Here is a 16,338-nt window from a genome sequence, read left to right as displayed (position 1 = left end):
TATGACTTAAAAAAGGTGATCAGTTCAACTATTAGTTCCAATGAGAACGTAGAGAGTTCCATGTACAAGATTAATAAATGGACCAAAATAACAATAAGAAAGTAATTATCACCTCACGGAAGAAGAATTCACAAGATCACAGCACACGTTGATTTGCATGTATAGGTTTATTAAACTAACAAAGAGAGCACAGCACACATTGATTCATAAAGCAAGCAATACTAAATATGACAGGCGTAAAGGCTGTTAATATAAACTAAACGTCGGGTGGCAGCCGAGACATAAGCGAGGAAACAAAAGACATTAAGGAACTCAACGTGTAAGCTTATAAATTGTTTCATCAACCTAAAACAGTCATCTTCATCATTACCATCATCATCGTGGAGGTCGATGGTCACTATCAATGGGTTCCCTTTTCCCCTGCTCTCTCCAACATACTGTGAATGGTGGGTGAGCAAAATAGAAGAATCCGTGATGCGAGACAAGACATTTATCCACCAAAGGCTTCCAGAAAATGTGGATTACAACCCCTTCTCTCTCTCTCTCTCTCACATCTCATCTTTCGCATGGCATCTGGGCACCGATAAATGATCCATCAGCAACTCTAGAAGAACCTATCATCATCTCCAAAGGCTCATATGACTCTTTCTTCCCCTCGCTTTATGGTCCATCATCTTCAAATAGGATCATCTGGAATTCAACAACGAGCATGGAACTTTAGCATTCAACAAGTAATAATGATGCGCAAAACTATAATCTGGCAGATGGAAAGATTGATGAAGACGTGCAGAGAAGAGTGAGTTTTGTGAGCAAAAAGCAAGCAGTATAAGAAACATATCTAAAGCAGGTAAAAAGTTCAACCACTTATAAATCTAACACTTTAACCAAGTCTTTTTCATCAACATACTACTACTACTACTACTACAACAACAACAACAATAAAACCATAAATTAATCACAACTTAAATGAGGTCAGTCATATGAATCTTTTATCACCATTAAGATTTATAAAAAATTATATTTAATTAAATTCAAATACTTAAAATTTTTATTTATAGTCTATTAAAATCTTTTTAGATATTTCTTTACCTTTCCTCTTATCACTAATCATTTCATCTTTTCTAATTATTATATCCGGAGGCCTCCTAAACACATGCTCATACCATAAATTAATCACAACTTAAATGAGGTCAGTCATATGAATCTTTTATCACCATTAAGATTTATAAAAAAATATATTTAATTAAATTCAAATACTTAAAATTTTTATTTATAGTCTATTAAAATCTTTTTAGATATTTCTTTACCTTTCCTCTTATCACTAATCATTTCATCTTTTCTAATTATTATATCCGGAGGTCTCCTAAACACATGCTCATACCATCTTAGATGATTTTCTCTCATCTTATCTTTTATTGAAATGATATTTAATTGTTCATTGATAAATTTTTTTTTTTCTAGTAATTATATATATCCATCTCAATATTTTTATCTCAACAACACAAATTTTTTGTATATATTTTTTCATAAACATAAAGAATCCTCAAAGAACATTGCAACTCCTGTTACTGAGAGGGAAAAAAGTAGGAGAAAAGATTTACAAAGATTAACACTGTTAGGTAGTAACCAAGAATGATTACCTGATCAAGTGGCAGATTCAGTGGAGACGGAGACACTAGTACATGATAGGACTTCACTAAGAAAACTACATATGCTACATATATGCAGACGAAGATTGTCAGTAGACTGAACAGTCCACTAAGACAAATTGTCCCTGTTAAGTTTTCTTAGGGTAATATGGAGCTTAGTGTATCAAAACAAAAAGAAGACAATGAAGCAGAATCCAAAAATCAGGTAATGCAGAGCCAAACCAGTTGTGCAAACCACTAACCAATCTTGTATAACAATTTCAGTAAAAAGATATAAATTCCCTGCGACAGAGAACAGAAGATGGATGCAAATTAAGCATGTAACATGATGGTTGTCATATGTACCACCTACTCCAGCCCCTGACCAGTGTGTACTTGATTAGGTAATGAATACAGTGGCAAGAAAAAAAAGGAAAAAAGATATGTAGTCTTTCCAACATTTACTAGGATTAAGAAGATAGTTACTCTCACCATTCAATTGAGGAAGCTGATTTACTCCTTATTCTTTGAGGAGCGATCCTTCTTGTGCCCACCAAGAATACGAGAAATCTGCAGACCCCTACTGAAGGCCTGATTAAAGAGCATACGTGTTTGAAACTCGGACACAAATGGAAACCAGGCCAAGAAAGCAATTGGGGTGAAGAGGAGCAGTCCCATCATGATCTCATAGCCTCGAGCTAATGCACGCACTGAGCTCCACAAACCAATCCATTTGACAAGAGGTTTACAAGCTTGGGCAATCTGGAAAAAGTAACAGTTAAATGATCATATTCACATGACCGAGATAAAAGCAGCAACAACAAATGATGTTTAGTGAGAAGCAGTTAAACAAACCAAAAGCATTCCCCATCCAGTCGGCAGGAAAGCTAGGAAGCACACCACGATGTCTTGGATTGTCATGTGAGGCAGGGCAATTAAAGTGATCAAAATGGAAACGAATGTTAAAAAAATTAGAAACTTGATCAACCGAAAAACAAGCTGAAAGCTTGCGCTGAATCTGCGCCTTCCCACTGATACAGTCTGAAAAGAAAATAAGAAAACAGATAAGAAATGTATATCTACAAATGCACAATGACTAGCTTACGCTGAATCTGTACCTTCCCACTGATACAGTCTGAAGAGAAAATCAGAAAACGGATAAGAAATGTATATATCTACGATGCACAATGACCATGAAGGTAAAACATGTTTTCCGCATGTCAGGTTATTTCAGGGCGGGCACTTCAGATTGCCTAAAATGATCAATTTGATTTTGCAGTCATGGTAAAGTTATAAATTACAAGGCCTTACGACTTAAAATGGTTCGTACAAAGATAATGATGAAAATTGACATGCACAATGGTCATGATGCATGTAAAGCGTGTTTACCTCATGCTAGGTTATTTTAAGTACGCTTCATATTACCACAGTGATCGTTTTGTTTACAGTCATGGTCCAGTTGTGCTAAATTACGACTTATGAACCAACATAATTCATACAAGGATGACAAACTAAACATTGAAATAATTTATGTCATACTAAGATCATATTACATTACTGACCTTCATGACAAGCAGGACAACAAATATAACTAGCCATGAAAGGCCATATACCTGCAGAAAAGATGACATTACTGTCCATTTCAACTTTCTTGACAATGCAATCAATTAATATAATACAACAGAAACATTAGAATATTGATCAAAACACCAGAAAGGAAGAAAACATACCAGAACACTTTTAGTCTTTTTGGTAATATTCAAGTGATAGACAAGCCCATATTGGTAGATAAAGAAGCGCAACGCAAGCACTATCTCAGTGATGATCCCACGTGTTCCAGAATATTTAAGATGCTCTTGCTCCTTGTCCCACCATGATTCCCAGCTTTTCACTGGTGAAACACCGATGCCTCCGCGATTACTAATCCACTTGCTCCAATCAGTCCAGTCATCAACAATCTTTTGCCACTCAAAGCCCGATGGATTGAATAAGAAAGGAGCAAAAAGCCATGTACCCACCATGAACCACATTGAAATTGTTATAAAAATATAAGCAACTACAGATCTATATGACTGGCCAAAGATTTGGTAAACAACAAGCAAAATCAGCAATTCAATCCCCTTCACAAAATGACTTCGAGAATATAGCCTATAGTTGTCTGCAAACTTTGCATGGAAGACCACAAAACCACGGCCTGTACCTCTATATTCTGCACCTCCATGCAGCAATGTCCTTCCATAATAGTGAGTCTTAGTTCCAAGAGAAAATGTAAAGAACACTGAAGCCAGTTGCAACTGCATCAGAATGAATTCACTTAATGCAGTGCGGAATCCCTGTTCCAGGCCAATTTCCATCATCATTGGTAGAGCCATTAGAAATCCAAGCTGCACCAGCGATTGTGATGCAAGAGCAACCTGAAGTGGTTGGTTATGGATAAACCTTCTGCCAGTTGCTAGCCCTTCCTCGAGACCACTAAGGACTAGATAAAGACGACCATATAGGAAGACATAAACTGTAAGGACGGTTACCTACCAGGCATAATAAAATTCAGTTGAATTTACTACATGAAAATATTTATTCTTAAAGACATTAGATTAAATGATACTCATACCAAGGTACTAAAATAGAAGCCCACGGTTGTGAAATAACATGAAAGCATCCTAAAGAAGTCAAATCGGTGCCCAAGCCTATATATATCACGACTCAGTGTCTGCTCCCCATTTCCATTTGCTATCTTTGCCTCAAAAAGTGAGATCTGGTTAAGACCGACATCTCTTCCTTTGCCAACTTGCATGTATTCATGATGAGTTACAATGCCCTCACGAAGAGTGGAATTAAATCCTGCAATTACAGTAAGCCAAGAAACAATGAGCATGCACTGACAATGGAAAATTAACCAAAAGCAGAACATTGCATGGACAAAAAAACATGCCTGCAAATATGTCTTCACTTAAATTAATGATCTTTGATGCTTTACTCACACCACCCCTTGTGAGGTGGAAAAGTCTATCAAATACATCTGGATGACCATAGTGAAAACGAACCCTGCAGATAAGAAAACCAATCACTTAAGATATGTTGTAGCACCCTAAGCACATGGATGACAAATATATAATATAAAACATTTAGAAACTGATAATTTTAGGGGCTAAAAAGAAAATAAAGTGTTCCAAGGAAATCACTGATCATGTTCAACAATTATCACCAGGGAATTGTCATATAGAGAGATACCAGAAACCCTTGAGAGTTCCCCGGGTGTTGGCAAGGAAAACACTCACGAGTTCACAAACACCTTTTACCTTTACGTACCAAGAATTCATGAGGCAAAAAAGATCTTGTCATCCAACTGTACTTGTTGCACATTGATTATGATTGCAATGACTAAACTTTCCCCTTGTTGCAACAGCCAGATGACTGACTTTGATGTCCTGTGTAATGACTTATGGAAGATAAAATGACTTTTGCTTATCTTAACATCAATCTTTGCTCCTGATAATTGAGTAGCCTCATTCTATGATCCATCGTGACAACTTACATGATGCAACCAAAATTTTTTGTCCATCATGTGAAAATCTCTAGACATCTGAGTGTCCCATGCTCATCTTTTTTCACATTGATTATGATTGCAATGACTAAACGTTCCCCTTGTTGCAACAGCCAGATGACTGACTTTGATGTCCTGTGCAATGACTTATGGAGGATAAAATGACTTTTTCTTATCTTAAATTCAAGCTTTGCTCCTGATAATTGAGTAGCATCATTCTATGATCCATCATGACAACCTTACATGATGCAACCAAAATTTTTTGTCCATCATGTGAAAATCTCTAGACATCTGAGTGTCCCATGTTCATCTTGGAGCAGTGGTGGTATCAATCAATCACTCAATTCTCTCCATGCTACAAAGTGCCTTCCTAATCTCATTTGTTAAAGTGCATATAAAATGATATATGTAGTTTATCTATGATCTATTTTTCATTCTAACTTAACATGGGCCAGTTTAGTATGATTTGACCGGTACTTACTGGTTCAACCATCGATCATGATGCAACCCTGGAGTAGCCTCATTCTATGATATACGTAGATAATTGATTAGCCTCATTCTATGATCCATCATGACAACCTTACATGATGCAACCAAAATTATTTGTCCATCATGTGAAAATCTCTAGACATCTGAGTGTCCCATGTTCATCTTTGAGCAGTGGTGGTATCAATCAATCACTCAATTCTCTCCATGCTACAAAGTGCCTTCCTAATCTCGTTTGTTAAAGTGCATATAAAATGATATACGTAGTTTATCTATGATCTAGTTTTCATTCTAACTTAACATGGGCCAGTTTAGTATGATTTGACCGGTACTTACTGGTTCAACCATCGATAATGATGCAACCCTGGAGTAGCCTCATTCTATGATATACGTAGATAATTGAGTAGCCTCATTCTATGATCCATCATGACAACCTTACATGATGCAACCAAAATTTTTTGTCCATCATGTGAAAATCTCTAGACATCTGAGTGTCCCATGTTCATCTTTGAGCAGTGGTGGTATCAATCAATCACTCAATTCTCTCCATGCTACAAAGTGCCTTCCTAATCTCGTTTGTTAAAGTGCATATATAATGATATACGTAGTTTATCTATGATCTAGTTTTCATTCTAACTTAACATGGGCCAGTTTAGTATGATTTGACCGGTACTTACTGGTTCAACCATCGATCAGTACATATACCAACCCAAACTGGGTGGTCCAGTTCAAAATATTATATGCAACATATTTCTTTTACCCTTTTAGTTAAGGTTCCAGCAGCTTAACTCCTTGCACTCACGAGAAGGCCCCACACGTTGTCACTCATTGCTCACATGGCTGCCACCCGTCAAAAGCTCATACGTCTCCTCTTCTTCCTCCCCTCCTCTCTCTCCCCTAATGGTTCGTGGTACATTCTGATATGTTGATAAGGGTACACCAGAACAGACGGGCCCATACCAGTCCGACCATGGACCGGCATAGGTTTGGTAATCAAAACTGCAAGCCTTCCTACATACTAAAATGACATTAACCATTGCATCCCAAAATACGGAGGATACAATATGCTTCTCCATGGTCTTTCTTCTGATGAGCTACCATAATGGGAGCTAGGCTGATCACTCAAAGTGAGAATCATATTGTGTTTGGTCTTTAAGTATTGGATGGACTTTAAAGTGACGAAGTGGGTGCCACAATGAGTGACACCAGGCTATAGGTGGTCTCCCTATGTGAATTTATACATCAATATATATCCCAAATTATGATTATAAATGAAACGGGTGATGCTTCGCACCTTTGCAATTGTCATCTACATCACAGTTGGCTACACATGGTGTCCAGAAAACATGTGCTCTACTATCTATCAATTATTGATCAACAACCTTAAAATTAAACCCATTATCGACAAGTAACGGTATGAATTGAGGTATAGTCACATCTACCACAGTCTTCATCGAACCCTGATGCACACAAGGATCACATTGTATAGGTCAAAGATGATCCAATCTCTGATCTTATCAACCTTTTCATCAAGATAACTAAAATAATCTCATATTGATTTAAGATTGCAAACAAGGACTATGCCACTACATGATTGACACCATGACCGGTAATAAATTACCTTTCCTATAAGTGATTGTAGTTATGTTGATGTAGCTGAAGTTAAATTACCTTTCCTATATCATCTCTTTAGTGTAAGAATCATTAATCTTGGTTAGTTTTGCACTCTGACATAATAAAGCCACAGAATCCAGATTAATAGTATCAAGAACTGGCCTCCTGTGAATGAACTTTGTAAGGCTACCTCAAACTAGAAGCATCATCTAACTCGTGCACAATTTGACTTCCTCATCCTAGTGCACATGGCTAAACCGTATGCATTGCCACCACTGGGCCTCTATGGCAGAAGACCAACTGACTGAGATCCAACACCATTGCTATGATAACTGCCATTGTGATGTTCACACTTCACACTAATAGTCTTCTCCAAATCCATGCCAATATCTCATGGCCTCCTTGTGTATGTACCGATGGCCCAAGGATGTAGAGATCCCCATTGTAAGCTCAAGATCATCATCAACATTGTCTTGACCCTCATTATAGATGTTTGACGTAGTTATTCTTATCCATGTCCTTACTCCTTACTCTATATTTTTTGCTGCAACATTACAGTTTTTCATGCATCCAGCTCTGCCCTGAAAGTCTTGTTGATCTCCCGTGAACCTTTATACATTTGGACCATTTGGTCACATTGTGGAATCCACCATTCTAATGCTACTTCAGATGGATTACTCTTTCACCCCTACTCATATAATCACAATGGATGGTGGTTATCCAAGCGATGAGCTCACCACCATGTTAACTTGATATAAATAATTTCTTTGATATCATTTTACTACAAATTACAAACAAATTAATGAAAATAAGACCTACACTTAAATCTACACAAATATAGGGTGGATACACATGGATCTAAGCTGGATATGCATGGATCTAAGTCGGATCCATGTGAATCTAGCCACATGAGCTTTGAGCCATTGGCACATTAGAGTAATAACAGTGCCCATGCAGGCATATTCAATTCTTGAACTGTGCACTCTGTGCACTTTAAATTATAGTGTCAAATTAAGATTCCAATTTTCTGGTCTAATTTTAGATGAATAAGCAGACATAAATGGGTTTCTCTCTGCCAAAAGGACTATTTCTTGATTATTCCTTGATCTCACATACATTACATCTTGACTGAACAGCAAGGCCAGCAAAGTAGAGGAGATACATATATAAACCAAATAAAAATACAATCTATCCAAACAACTAATACTGTGACAATCATATTTCACAGCATTCTATCAGGAATAGCTGTTGTTGAAAATGGAAATTCCAAGATTAGGAAGCTCACTTTAAGGGGTTTGCAAGCAACCGTTGTCCAATAGTTACAAAACTATGCTCCTGATTTGACATGAACCATGCAAGAGATGAAACACTGCCAAAATTACAACAAAGAAAATATGTAAGCCATCTCCAGAAGGAAAAATAATTAAACGAGATATTACTTTGTCAATCTGACTCAGATAAAGTACAAACCTTCCTGTAAATATATGCTCTCTAACTCCTAGGATAGAAGGATATCTGCCACCATCATGCTTTTTCAAAAATTCTTGCAGCAAGTTTCTCATTTTAAAGGCCTCTTCCATGTAGTTATCCTAGTAGATGGATGATATTAGCCAGCGGATATAAATTCCCCTTATCCAAGATTAGCAAATTGCAATATACCTGGTTCATATCTATAGTTTGTAGACCTTCACCACGTGTGAAGATAATAGCATGGTTTTGGTTTTCTGGCTTCCCTTCACCCAGAATTGCAGGGCCTGGAAGTTTTATTCGATAGATCTCCTGTGAATAGAAAGCATATGAGTGGGAAACCCTTTGATGTGTACTATGAGGCATATGGTTTTTTATAACTTAGAAATATGCACCATACCACACTAAACATTTGAATAAAGGAAGCCAGAAAACCAGCCCAACAATCAGAGCTTTGAAACCAGTTCTTTTTTTGCTTTTTTTCTCAAGTATATAACCAGAACCATTTTGCTCAAACAAAACAAGAAAATTTTATAATTATGACTTATGAGAATCAGAATGAATCACTATCAATGTTCAGACATTCTCATCCATTGCGAAAAAACTAAATCTAGCTTCCAAATCCTTAAAAGATCAGCCATGTTGTGCAACTGATCTCATCTATCTGGCCCCAAACTGATGTTTAGATGGTTTGCAACTGAAGTTTTGTAATTCACAGACGAATAGACAAGCACCCAGAGTCAAACTGACTCACCAAATTTGGTCAGTTCTGTCATAGTGTTCACCATTTTTTTAACACTGAGTTGGACAGCGGCCCACCATTTTTTTTTAATTTTAACTGGACTGCCCGAAACGAGGGTGGTCCGCCTATCTGTCATGAACGGTCGTCGCGCACTCGCAACAACTTCGTTCAACGAATCGTTCGTCGGTTTTGCATGCTTGAATAGAGACGTGGCAGTCTGTTTTGCCTTGGTTTTGTATGTTTTTGCTTGTAAAAATACATGTTTAAACAGGTTGCAGTGCACAGTGCGACCGCTCACCGTGCCAGGCCAAAATGACTGCGTTTTCGCGTGTCGCAGGCTGTTTTCTGCAGCCCGTGAAATGTCAGCCATCTCAGCACCCTGGAACCCCCCGGGTGGCACAGGGCTGGATGGGGCTTCGGACAGGAACTTGCCTTCGCGCCTGACACCCAGTGAGCAGCTGTTTGTGGACTTGCAGCTGTTCGTTCAACCTTCTAAAGTCCTTGTTTTCCTCCTTTCTCTGTTTTCTTTTATGCACGCAAGGTGCTCGTTGAATTGCTTGTAAAGCTTCCCTCTTCGCGAGACGTCGGGACTTGTCCGTCACTCGTTCTTCGAACTAATCAACTTTCTCTTTTACAGGTCCTTCGGGACCCGAGTGAGGTTGCAAATTGGCTGACTTTTGCGGACGCATATCGCAAGGGCGCGTCAAGACTTAAGCAATCCCAGTTAAGTCCGAGAAGTTGGTGCAAGGGTGCTTCGCGACTTAGGCAACGCAAGCTAAGTTCGCGTCTTGGCCACAAGAGTGCATCACGACTTAGGCAATTCCAGCTAAGTCCGTGACATTGTGGTATCAGAGCGGGCAAGCAATTCGAGCAAGCAACGAAGGAATTTCGCAATTTCGCCATGGCAAAGCATCATGGCGAATCAAGCAAGGCGGGGCAAGTTGGACCTTTACCCCAAGCAGCCGCAGGTAGGCTGCAAGTGCAAACTCGCTCTCATGTCGTTGGAGCCACTTTAGAGGATCGTGGTAGCGAACATGATGAGTGAGAAATTGGCTACTCTCCGCAAGTGGAGGAGGCGCAATATGGAGCACCAACCGGGAAGAAGAGCCATAATGTCACAGCCAAAGTTCTAAACAAGATGTTTGATGTAGTACTTATGTATATCCGTATCTTTCTGTTTGTTCATGCTTTGCATAGCATATAGAGGAACGGTCAAAAGCTTAACCCCATTTTAGTTGGGTTTGGTGGCCTTCTTAGGCTTGTAAATAAAGGTCGTGTCATGTAGACACTTGCGAGAGATATTAAATCTGTAGTGGATCATTTTGACTCTTTGTTGTACAACCGTTCAGAGCTTGTAAAATCTGTTTATAATTTGCATTGTCTATGAAGTGTTTCCCGGAATGTTTGCTTGTGGATCCCGAGTGAGGCGCTTTCTCTAATCCGTTTTCTCTTTTGTAGGTCATAAGGGACCATGGGAGGTTTCGGGGAGGCTGATCTTTGCGGACGGACACGCAAGGGTGCCGCACAACTTAGGCAAAACCAACTAAGTCCATGACAGATGGTATCAGAGCGGGACAAGCATTCATAGAAACACTTGGGATGCAAACGTAGGGGACCTAGCGGGGCTACGTTGAGGGCAGCTAGCACGCGCGACCGTTTGGGGGAAAACGGGCATGGAGATGTAGGGAAAAGGAGTCACTCAGAGGAGCGGGCATTTGAGAGTGGCATTCAGGGGAATGACCAACCCTTCGCGCAAGAGACACCACGAGGACAAGCAAGCTGGGAAGAATGCGGAGCGCACAAAGGTTGAGATGGTTGAGTTTGAGCTACAACTCAACGTTGACAACTATACTTGATGGTGCTTGTATGCGGACGATGGAATGTTCGCGGCCATCCCAAGGCGACCGAAACTCGGCGCCATGGAGCATTGAAACTTTCTCTTCAGCATGTGAAGGATACGTACGTAGGAGGTTGAAGTGTGCAGCGAGTTCAGCATGTTGCTAGGCCTTGAGTGGTGCAGTGGGGGCTGTATTGACGTGGAGTCACAATCTAACAAGTGCGTTTGCAAGAGATAGAACAATGTACAGTTTGTTCAGCAAATCAGAGTAGTCCGAAGGGGATGGTGGTCCGAAATTTTCAGAGAAAAAGAAGCGAAGAGGGATGTTGCTCTATCGGGACAATTATCCAGAAGGGATAAATCTCGGTTTCTCCAGAGGGAGAATTATGTGCAACAGACCGCACATGTTGATGAGGAGTACCTCAACAAACACCAACTCCACGAAGCTCAATGGACCGAGCAAGCGGCGAGGAGTTGTCGCATAATCTTGCTTGAGAGGATGCATTGGTGGATGCATTGCGAGATCAAGTGGGGGAGCGACCCAAAGCAACACAAATGAAGGCACACTTGAAGTCGATATGGAGAGCAGACTCAAGAGAGGGCTGACCCGTGGAATGGTGGGCGCGAGTGCCACCATCAACTCAATGCAAAAACGAGGAGCAGAGCAACTTGGGTGTAACTTGGCGAAGTACCCAAGCTGCATGAAGAGAGCCAGTATAGAAGATGGAACATGGAGCGAAGGCACAATGCTTTCCTTGGACAGAGGTCAAGGACATAAACTCTTGCAGAGGCAAGAGCAAGATCATGTTGTTCCATGGGTCCTTCATTCTGATGGAGCGGACTCATCTTGCATTGTGCCAAAGACAAAGGAAGCTTATGGGCACATGCACCTTATCTCGGAGAAGCATTTGATGGAGGAACTAAGGCGACTCAACTTGCGGAGGCGAAATTGGGTTCAGAAGGCCTTGGCACGGGGTAAGAGGACGCGGAGGCAAGTACTCTTGAAGAATATGCCATAGTGTTGCCATTCAAGTTGTCATGAAGGAAGCGGTGCGCAGCGGAGAATGTGCTGGTAGGGGCAGAGGCCCAGGATCCAGACAATGGTGCACCACTTTCAGCGAAGTCGATGGACTTTGGGAGCTACTAGGCAACGGACTGTCCTAGAGCGGTGCTTCATCTAGGTGTGACCCAAGAGCGGGTGGATGAAGGTCGATTACCAAAGGAGCGAACAAAATCGAAGGTGAAAGAGACCTTGCGATGTATTGGCAGAGGCCACACATTAAGGGATCACAATTCGAGTTCATCCCACAAGGATCAGAATGCAATAGAGATGTCACCAGGAGGCGACATGGTACAGCCGATCGTGGTGGAACAGTTCGTGGCAATGCGATACACACGACATAGTCCCGTAAGGGACTATATCATACGGAGGTATGATCAGGAGCTACTGGAAGTTCCACTTCGGTGAACAACACGACAACAAGAATGGCTATGGATTCAAGGATTGAAGGCCATGGTACCGCAGAGGCGGGTCTTCCGTGCGTGCATCGAATCTTGCATCAGATGAAAGCCTTGGTTATCAACATATGGGGGCTATGTTCCACCGAGGGAAAAGTTCGAATGCAAATACCAGTGAGTCTCATGGGAGGGACTTGATAATGCAGAGGTATGATCGAAGCAGCTGGAGAGTTGGACTACTCCAGAGCCCATATTCGCTTAAGAGAGCCCGGCAAGTCAGAGGACAAGGTCGAGTAAGCGAATGTTGCTACCAAGGAAGCTAAGGAGAACAGAATCGGTGCAAACCCTACAACGTGATGCCAGAGGCCATGCATGAGAGTTATAGTCTGTCTTTCCATTGACCAAAAGGAGCTGCTTGGAGAACACAGAGGTATTGAAGCAGGGGGTCGAAAAGAGCGAGGAAGCGACGACGAGTCCAGAGGGACTTAGCTACTCAAAATCAAGCATCAGTTAGAATGGAGGTGGACTTGGAGGAGTGCTACAGAGACATATCTACTGATCGTGAAGAAAAGGGATGCAAATGCGAGGCGACGGATAGTAGGGCCATGGGCATAGCAGCGCTATGGTACCGCAGAGGCGGGACTTTCGTGAAAGTCATTGATCCCTTGGTCTCATGGAGGGAGAGTACTTGGTCGTGAAAGGGGCTGAGGAGGTAGAGCATGCAGAGGCAAAATCTAAGTATCGGGAAAAACTGAAGGATAGAGGCCAAGGAACTTCGTAAGACCGGTGTCAACGAGCTTCTCATCAAGATAGCCGAAAGTGAAGGACTTCGGGTCATGCAAGAGTACACGACCAAGGAACGAAGCAGGCAGTACGCGGTGCTGTACCTTTGCTACTTAGTGGAGTAGGCGATAGGGTTGATGGAGAAGACGGTACAATCCTAGAGGCGACCAAATCTATTAGAGAATTACTCCAAGTTGGGGTGAAAACTTCCTGCATTCCAGAAGTTCGATGGCATTGAGAAGGTGAATCACAGTAACTAACTCAATGCAAGGAGTACAAACACTTCGAGTGCTTCAGAAGTGTGAGCAAAGAGCAGGCGAAGGTCAGTAACCAGCTCGATGCATGGAGTACAACCCTTGAGGAGACGGGCGAAGTCAAGTAACCATTGCCTTCTCAACTCTTAAGAGAATGGGCGAAACCGAGTACCCCAATGCTCTTATCTATCCAGTAGAGGAGCACTGCACAGGTTCAAAGACCTTTCGAAAATAATGGAAGACAATAGTTATCAAATCCTCACCAATGGTGATCAGCGTTATTGAGAGTAGATTATCCGCTTCATTTCTCAACACTAGAGTCAAAGTAATTGGTGAGTTGAAACAGCATAGCGGATCAAAAGTTCGACTACTCAACAACAGCAGTGGAGAGCAGTTGGGAGCCAAGAGGTGCATTGCAGCTGGAGCAGAAGATTGAAGACTCAGCAAAGGCGAGGAGCTGCAGTGTCGGCAAAGGCTTCGACGAGGATGTCGAAGGAATAAGTGGGGGAGAATGTCACAGACAAAGTTCTAAACAGGATGTTTGATGTAGTACTTATGTATGTCCGTGTTTTTCTGTTTGTTCATGCTTTGCACAGCATGTAGAGGAATGGTTGAAGGCTTAACAGCCCCATTTTAGTTGGGTTTGGTGGCCTTCTTAGGCTTGTAAATAAAGGTCGTGTCATGTAGACACTTGTGAGAGATATTCGATCTATAGTGGACAATTTTGACCCTTTGTTGTGCAACCATTCAGGGCTTGTAAAGTCTGTTTATAATTTGTATTGTCTATAAAGTGTTTCCTGGAATATTTGCTTGTGGATCCCGAGTGAGGCGCTTTCTCTAATCCATTTTCTCTTTTGTAGGTCCTAAGGGACTATGGGAGGTTTCGGGGAGGCTAACCTTTGCGGACGGACACACAAGAGTGTCGCATGACTTTGGCAAAACCAGCTAAGTCCATGACAATAAGGAGAGACTCACAACGACGGAAACCCCGCTTAGATGTTCTTGAAGCGAGCTTGGAGGAACTTTACCAAGGCTAGCGAAGGCTTCTTGGGGTAAAGAGCTCGTAAGAAGCTGAATCCCGAATCGACAAGGTCGAGGCCCTAGTCGATCGACTGTCGGACAACACCAAAGACTCCGTGCAATATCTGCAGGAAGTCGTGGCAGAACTCACTTCCAAGGTGACCATGCTCTCAAGGGCACTGAATGCGGGAGGAAGCAACACCCGCGTTGCGCCGCCACAAAACTTGAGGGCACCCGAGCTGCATTGTTATGGAAGTGCTCGAGATGCTAAAGAGCTCGAGAATTTCCTGTTCGACATGGAACAATACCTTCGAGCTATGAGGTATAATTCTGAAGAAAGTTTCGATAGCAACCATATATTTGAATGGGGATGCAAAACTTTGGTGGCGAACCCGTTAGGAGGAGATCCAACAAGGTCAGTGTCGGGTGGATGGGAGGACTTAAAGCGAGAGTTGAGAACTCAGTTTCTACCCAAGAACACAGAGTTCGTCGCAAGGAGGAAGTTGAGACAGCTCCACTAAAGTACTTCCATCGGAGACTACGTGAAGCAATTTTCTACGCTAATGCTGGACATACAGGACATGTCCGAAAAGGATAAGCTATTCAGCTTCCTCGATGGTTTGAAGCCATAGGCTCAACAAGAACTACATCGAAGGAATGTCTCTGATGTGATCGGGGCAATTGCTGCCGACTTTGTTTCCTCTGAGGACCTAGAAAAAAGAAAGCAATCTTCAGGAAACCGCTCTCCAAAATATTCTCAAGGGAAGGAGCCTGGAGGCGAATAGAGGAAGAAGAGTTCCCACAAAGGGCCAAGCTTAAAAGACAAGGCCCCGAAACCTGAAGGATGCTTCTTGTGCGGAGGGCCGCACATGGTGAGGGAGTGCCTATAGAAACATGCACTCAATGCTTTAACAGCTTCCATCCATCCCCCCCAAATCAGACAAGGGTAAAGTCGTCACCCTTAGTTCAAGCGGTTCAGAATCTAGCAGCGACGATGAGGAGTCGCAAGGTCCCCGAATGGAAGCAATGCGTTTGTTAAATGCATTACGGGGTCAAGTGGGGGAGAACATAAAGGCAAAGCCATTGAAAGCAGGGAGTAGCGAGCTGATGTATGTGGACATTAAGCTCAATGGCCGAACAACCCGTGCAATGATGGATACGGGTGCTACCCATAACTTTATTGCCGATCAAGAAGCAAAGCGACTTGGGCTGTTCTTGGACAAGAACCCAAGTCGAATGAAGGCGGTGAACTCGAAGGCCAAGCGAATCTCCGGGTTGGCAAAGGGAGTTCCCATCAAGATCGAAACGTGGAGCGAGAGTATTAACATGATGGCAGTGCCATTGGACGACTTCCAAGTGATTCTTGAAATGAAATTCATGCACGCAGCGAAGTCGGTACCAATGTCGTTCCTAAACTCCCTATGTATGATGGGAGGTGACGACCCCTGTGTGGTTCTTGTCTCTCGGAGGGGAACCAGGGAACCCCAACAGATATCAGCATTACA

General features: G+C 41.9%; 1 protein-coding gene across 5 annotated transcripts in view; it reads right to left on the bottom strand.

Moving 5' to 3' along the window:
• Positions 1-223: 223 nt before the first annotated feature.
• Positions 224-16,338, bottom strand: part of LOC135583435 (callose synthase 3-like) — a 72,352-nt gene continuing 56,237 nt past the window's right edge. For all 5 annotated transcript variants that reach the window (XM_009414795.3, XM_065079044.1, XM_065079045.1 and 2 more), the window contains 10 exons: positions 8,932-9,051; positions 8,743-8,861; positions 8,558-8,641; positions 4,561-4,673; positions 4,240-4,469; positions 3,359-4,156; positions 3,191-3,241; positions 2,484-2,669; positions 2,121-2,390; positions 224-690 (listed from right to left, as the gene is read on the bottom strand). In XM_009414795.3, coding sequence (XP_009413070.2) covers positions 2,142-2,390; positions 2,484-2,669; positions 3,191-3,241; positions 3,359-4,156; positions 4,240-4,469; positions 4,561-4,673; positions 8,558-8,641; positions 8,743-8,861; positions 8,932-9,051 — 1,950 coding nt within the window. In that variant the 3' untranslated portion in view covers positions 224-690; positions 2,121-2,141. The remainder of the gene's footprint in view (positions 691-2,120; positions 2,391-2,483; positions 2,670-3,190; positions 3,242-3,358; positions 4,157-4,239; positions 4,470-4,560; positions 4,674-8,557; positions 8,642-8,742; positions 8,862-8,931; positions 9,052-16,338) is intronic.

This window comes from Musa acuminata, chromosome BXJ1-8 (assembly GCF_036884655.1).
Source record: "Musa acuminata AAA Group cultivar baxijiao chromosome BXJ1-8, Cavendish_Baxijiao_AAA, whole genome shotgun sequence".
NCBI lineage: Eukaryota > Viridiplantae > Streptophyta > Magnoliopsida > Zingiberales > Musaceae > Musa > Musa acuminata.
This window is presented reverse-complemented; position numbering and strand designations above follow the sequence as displayed.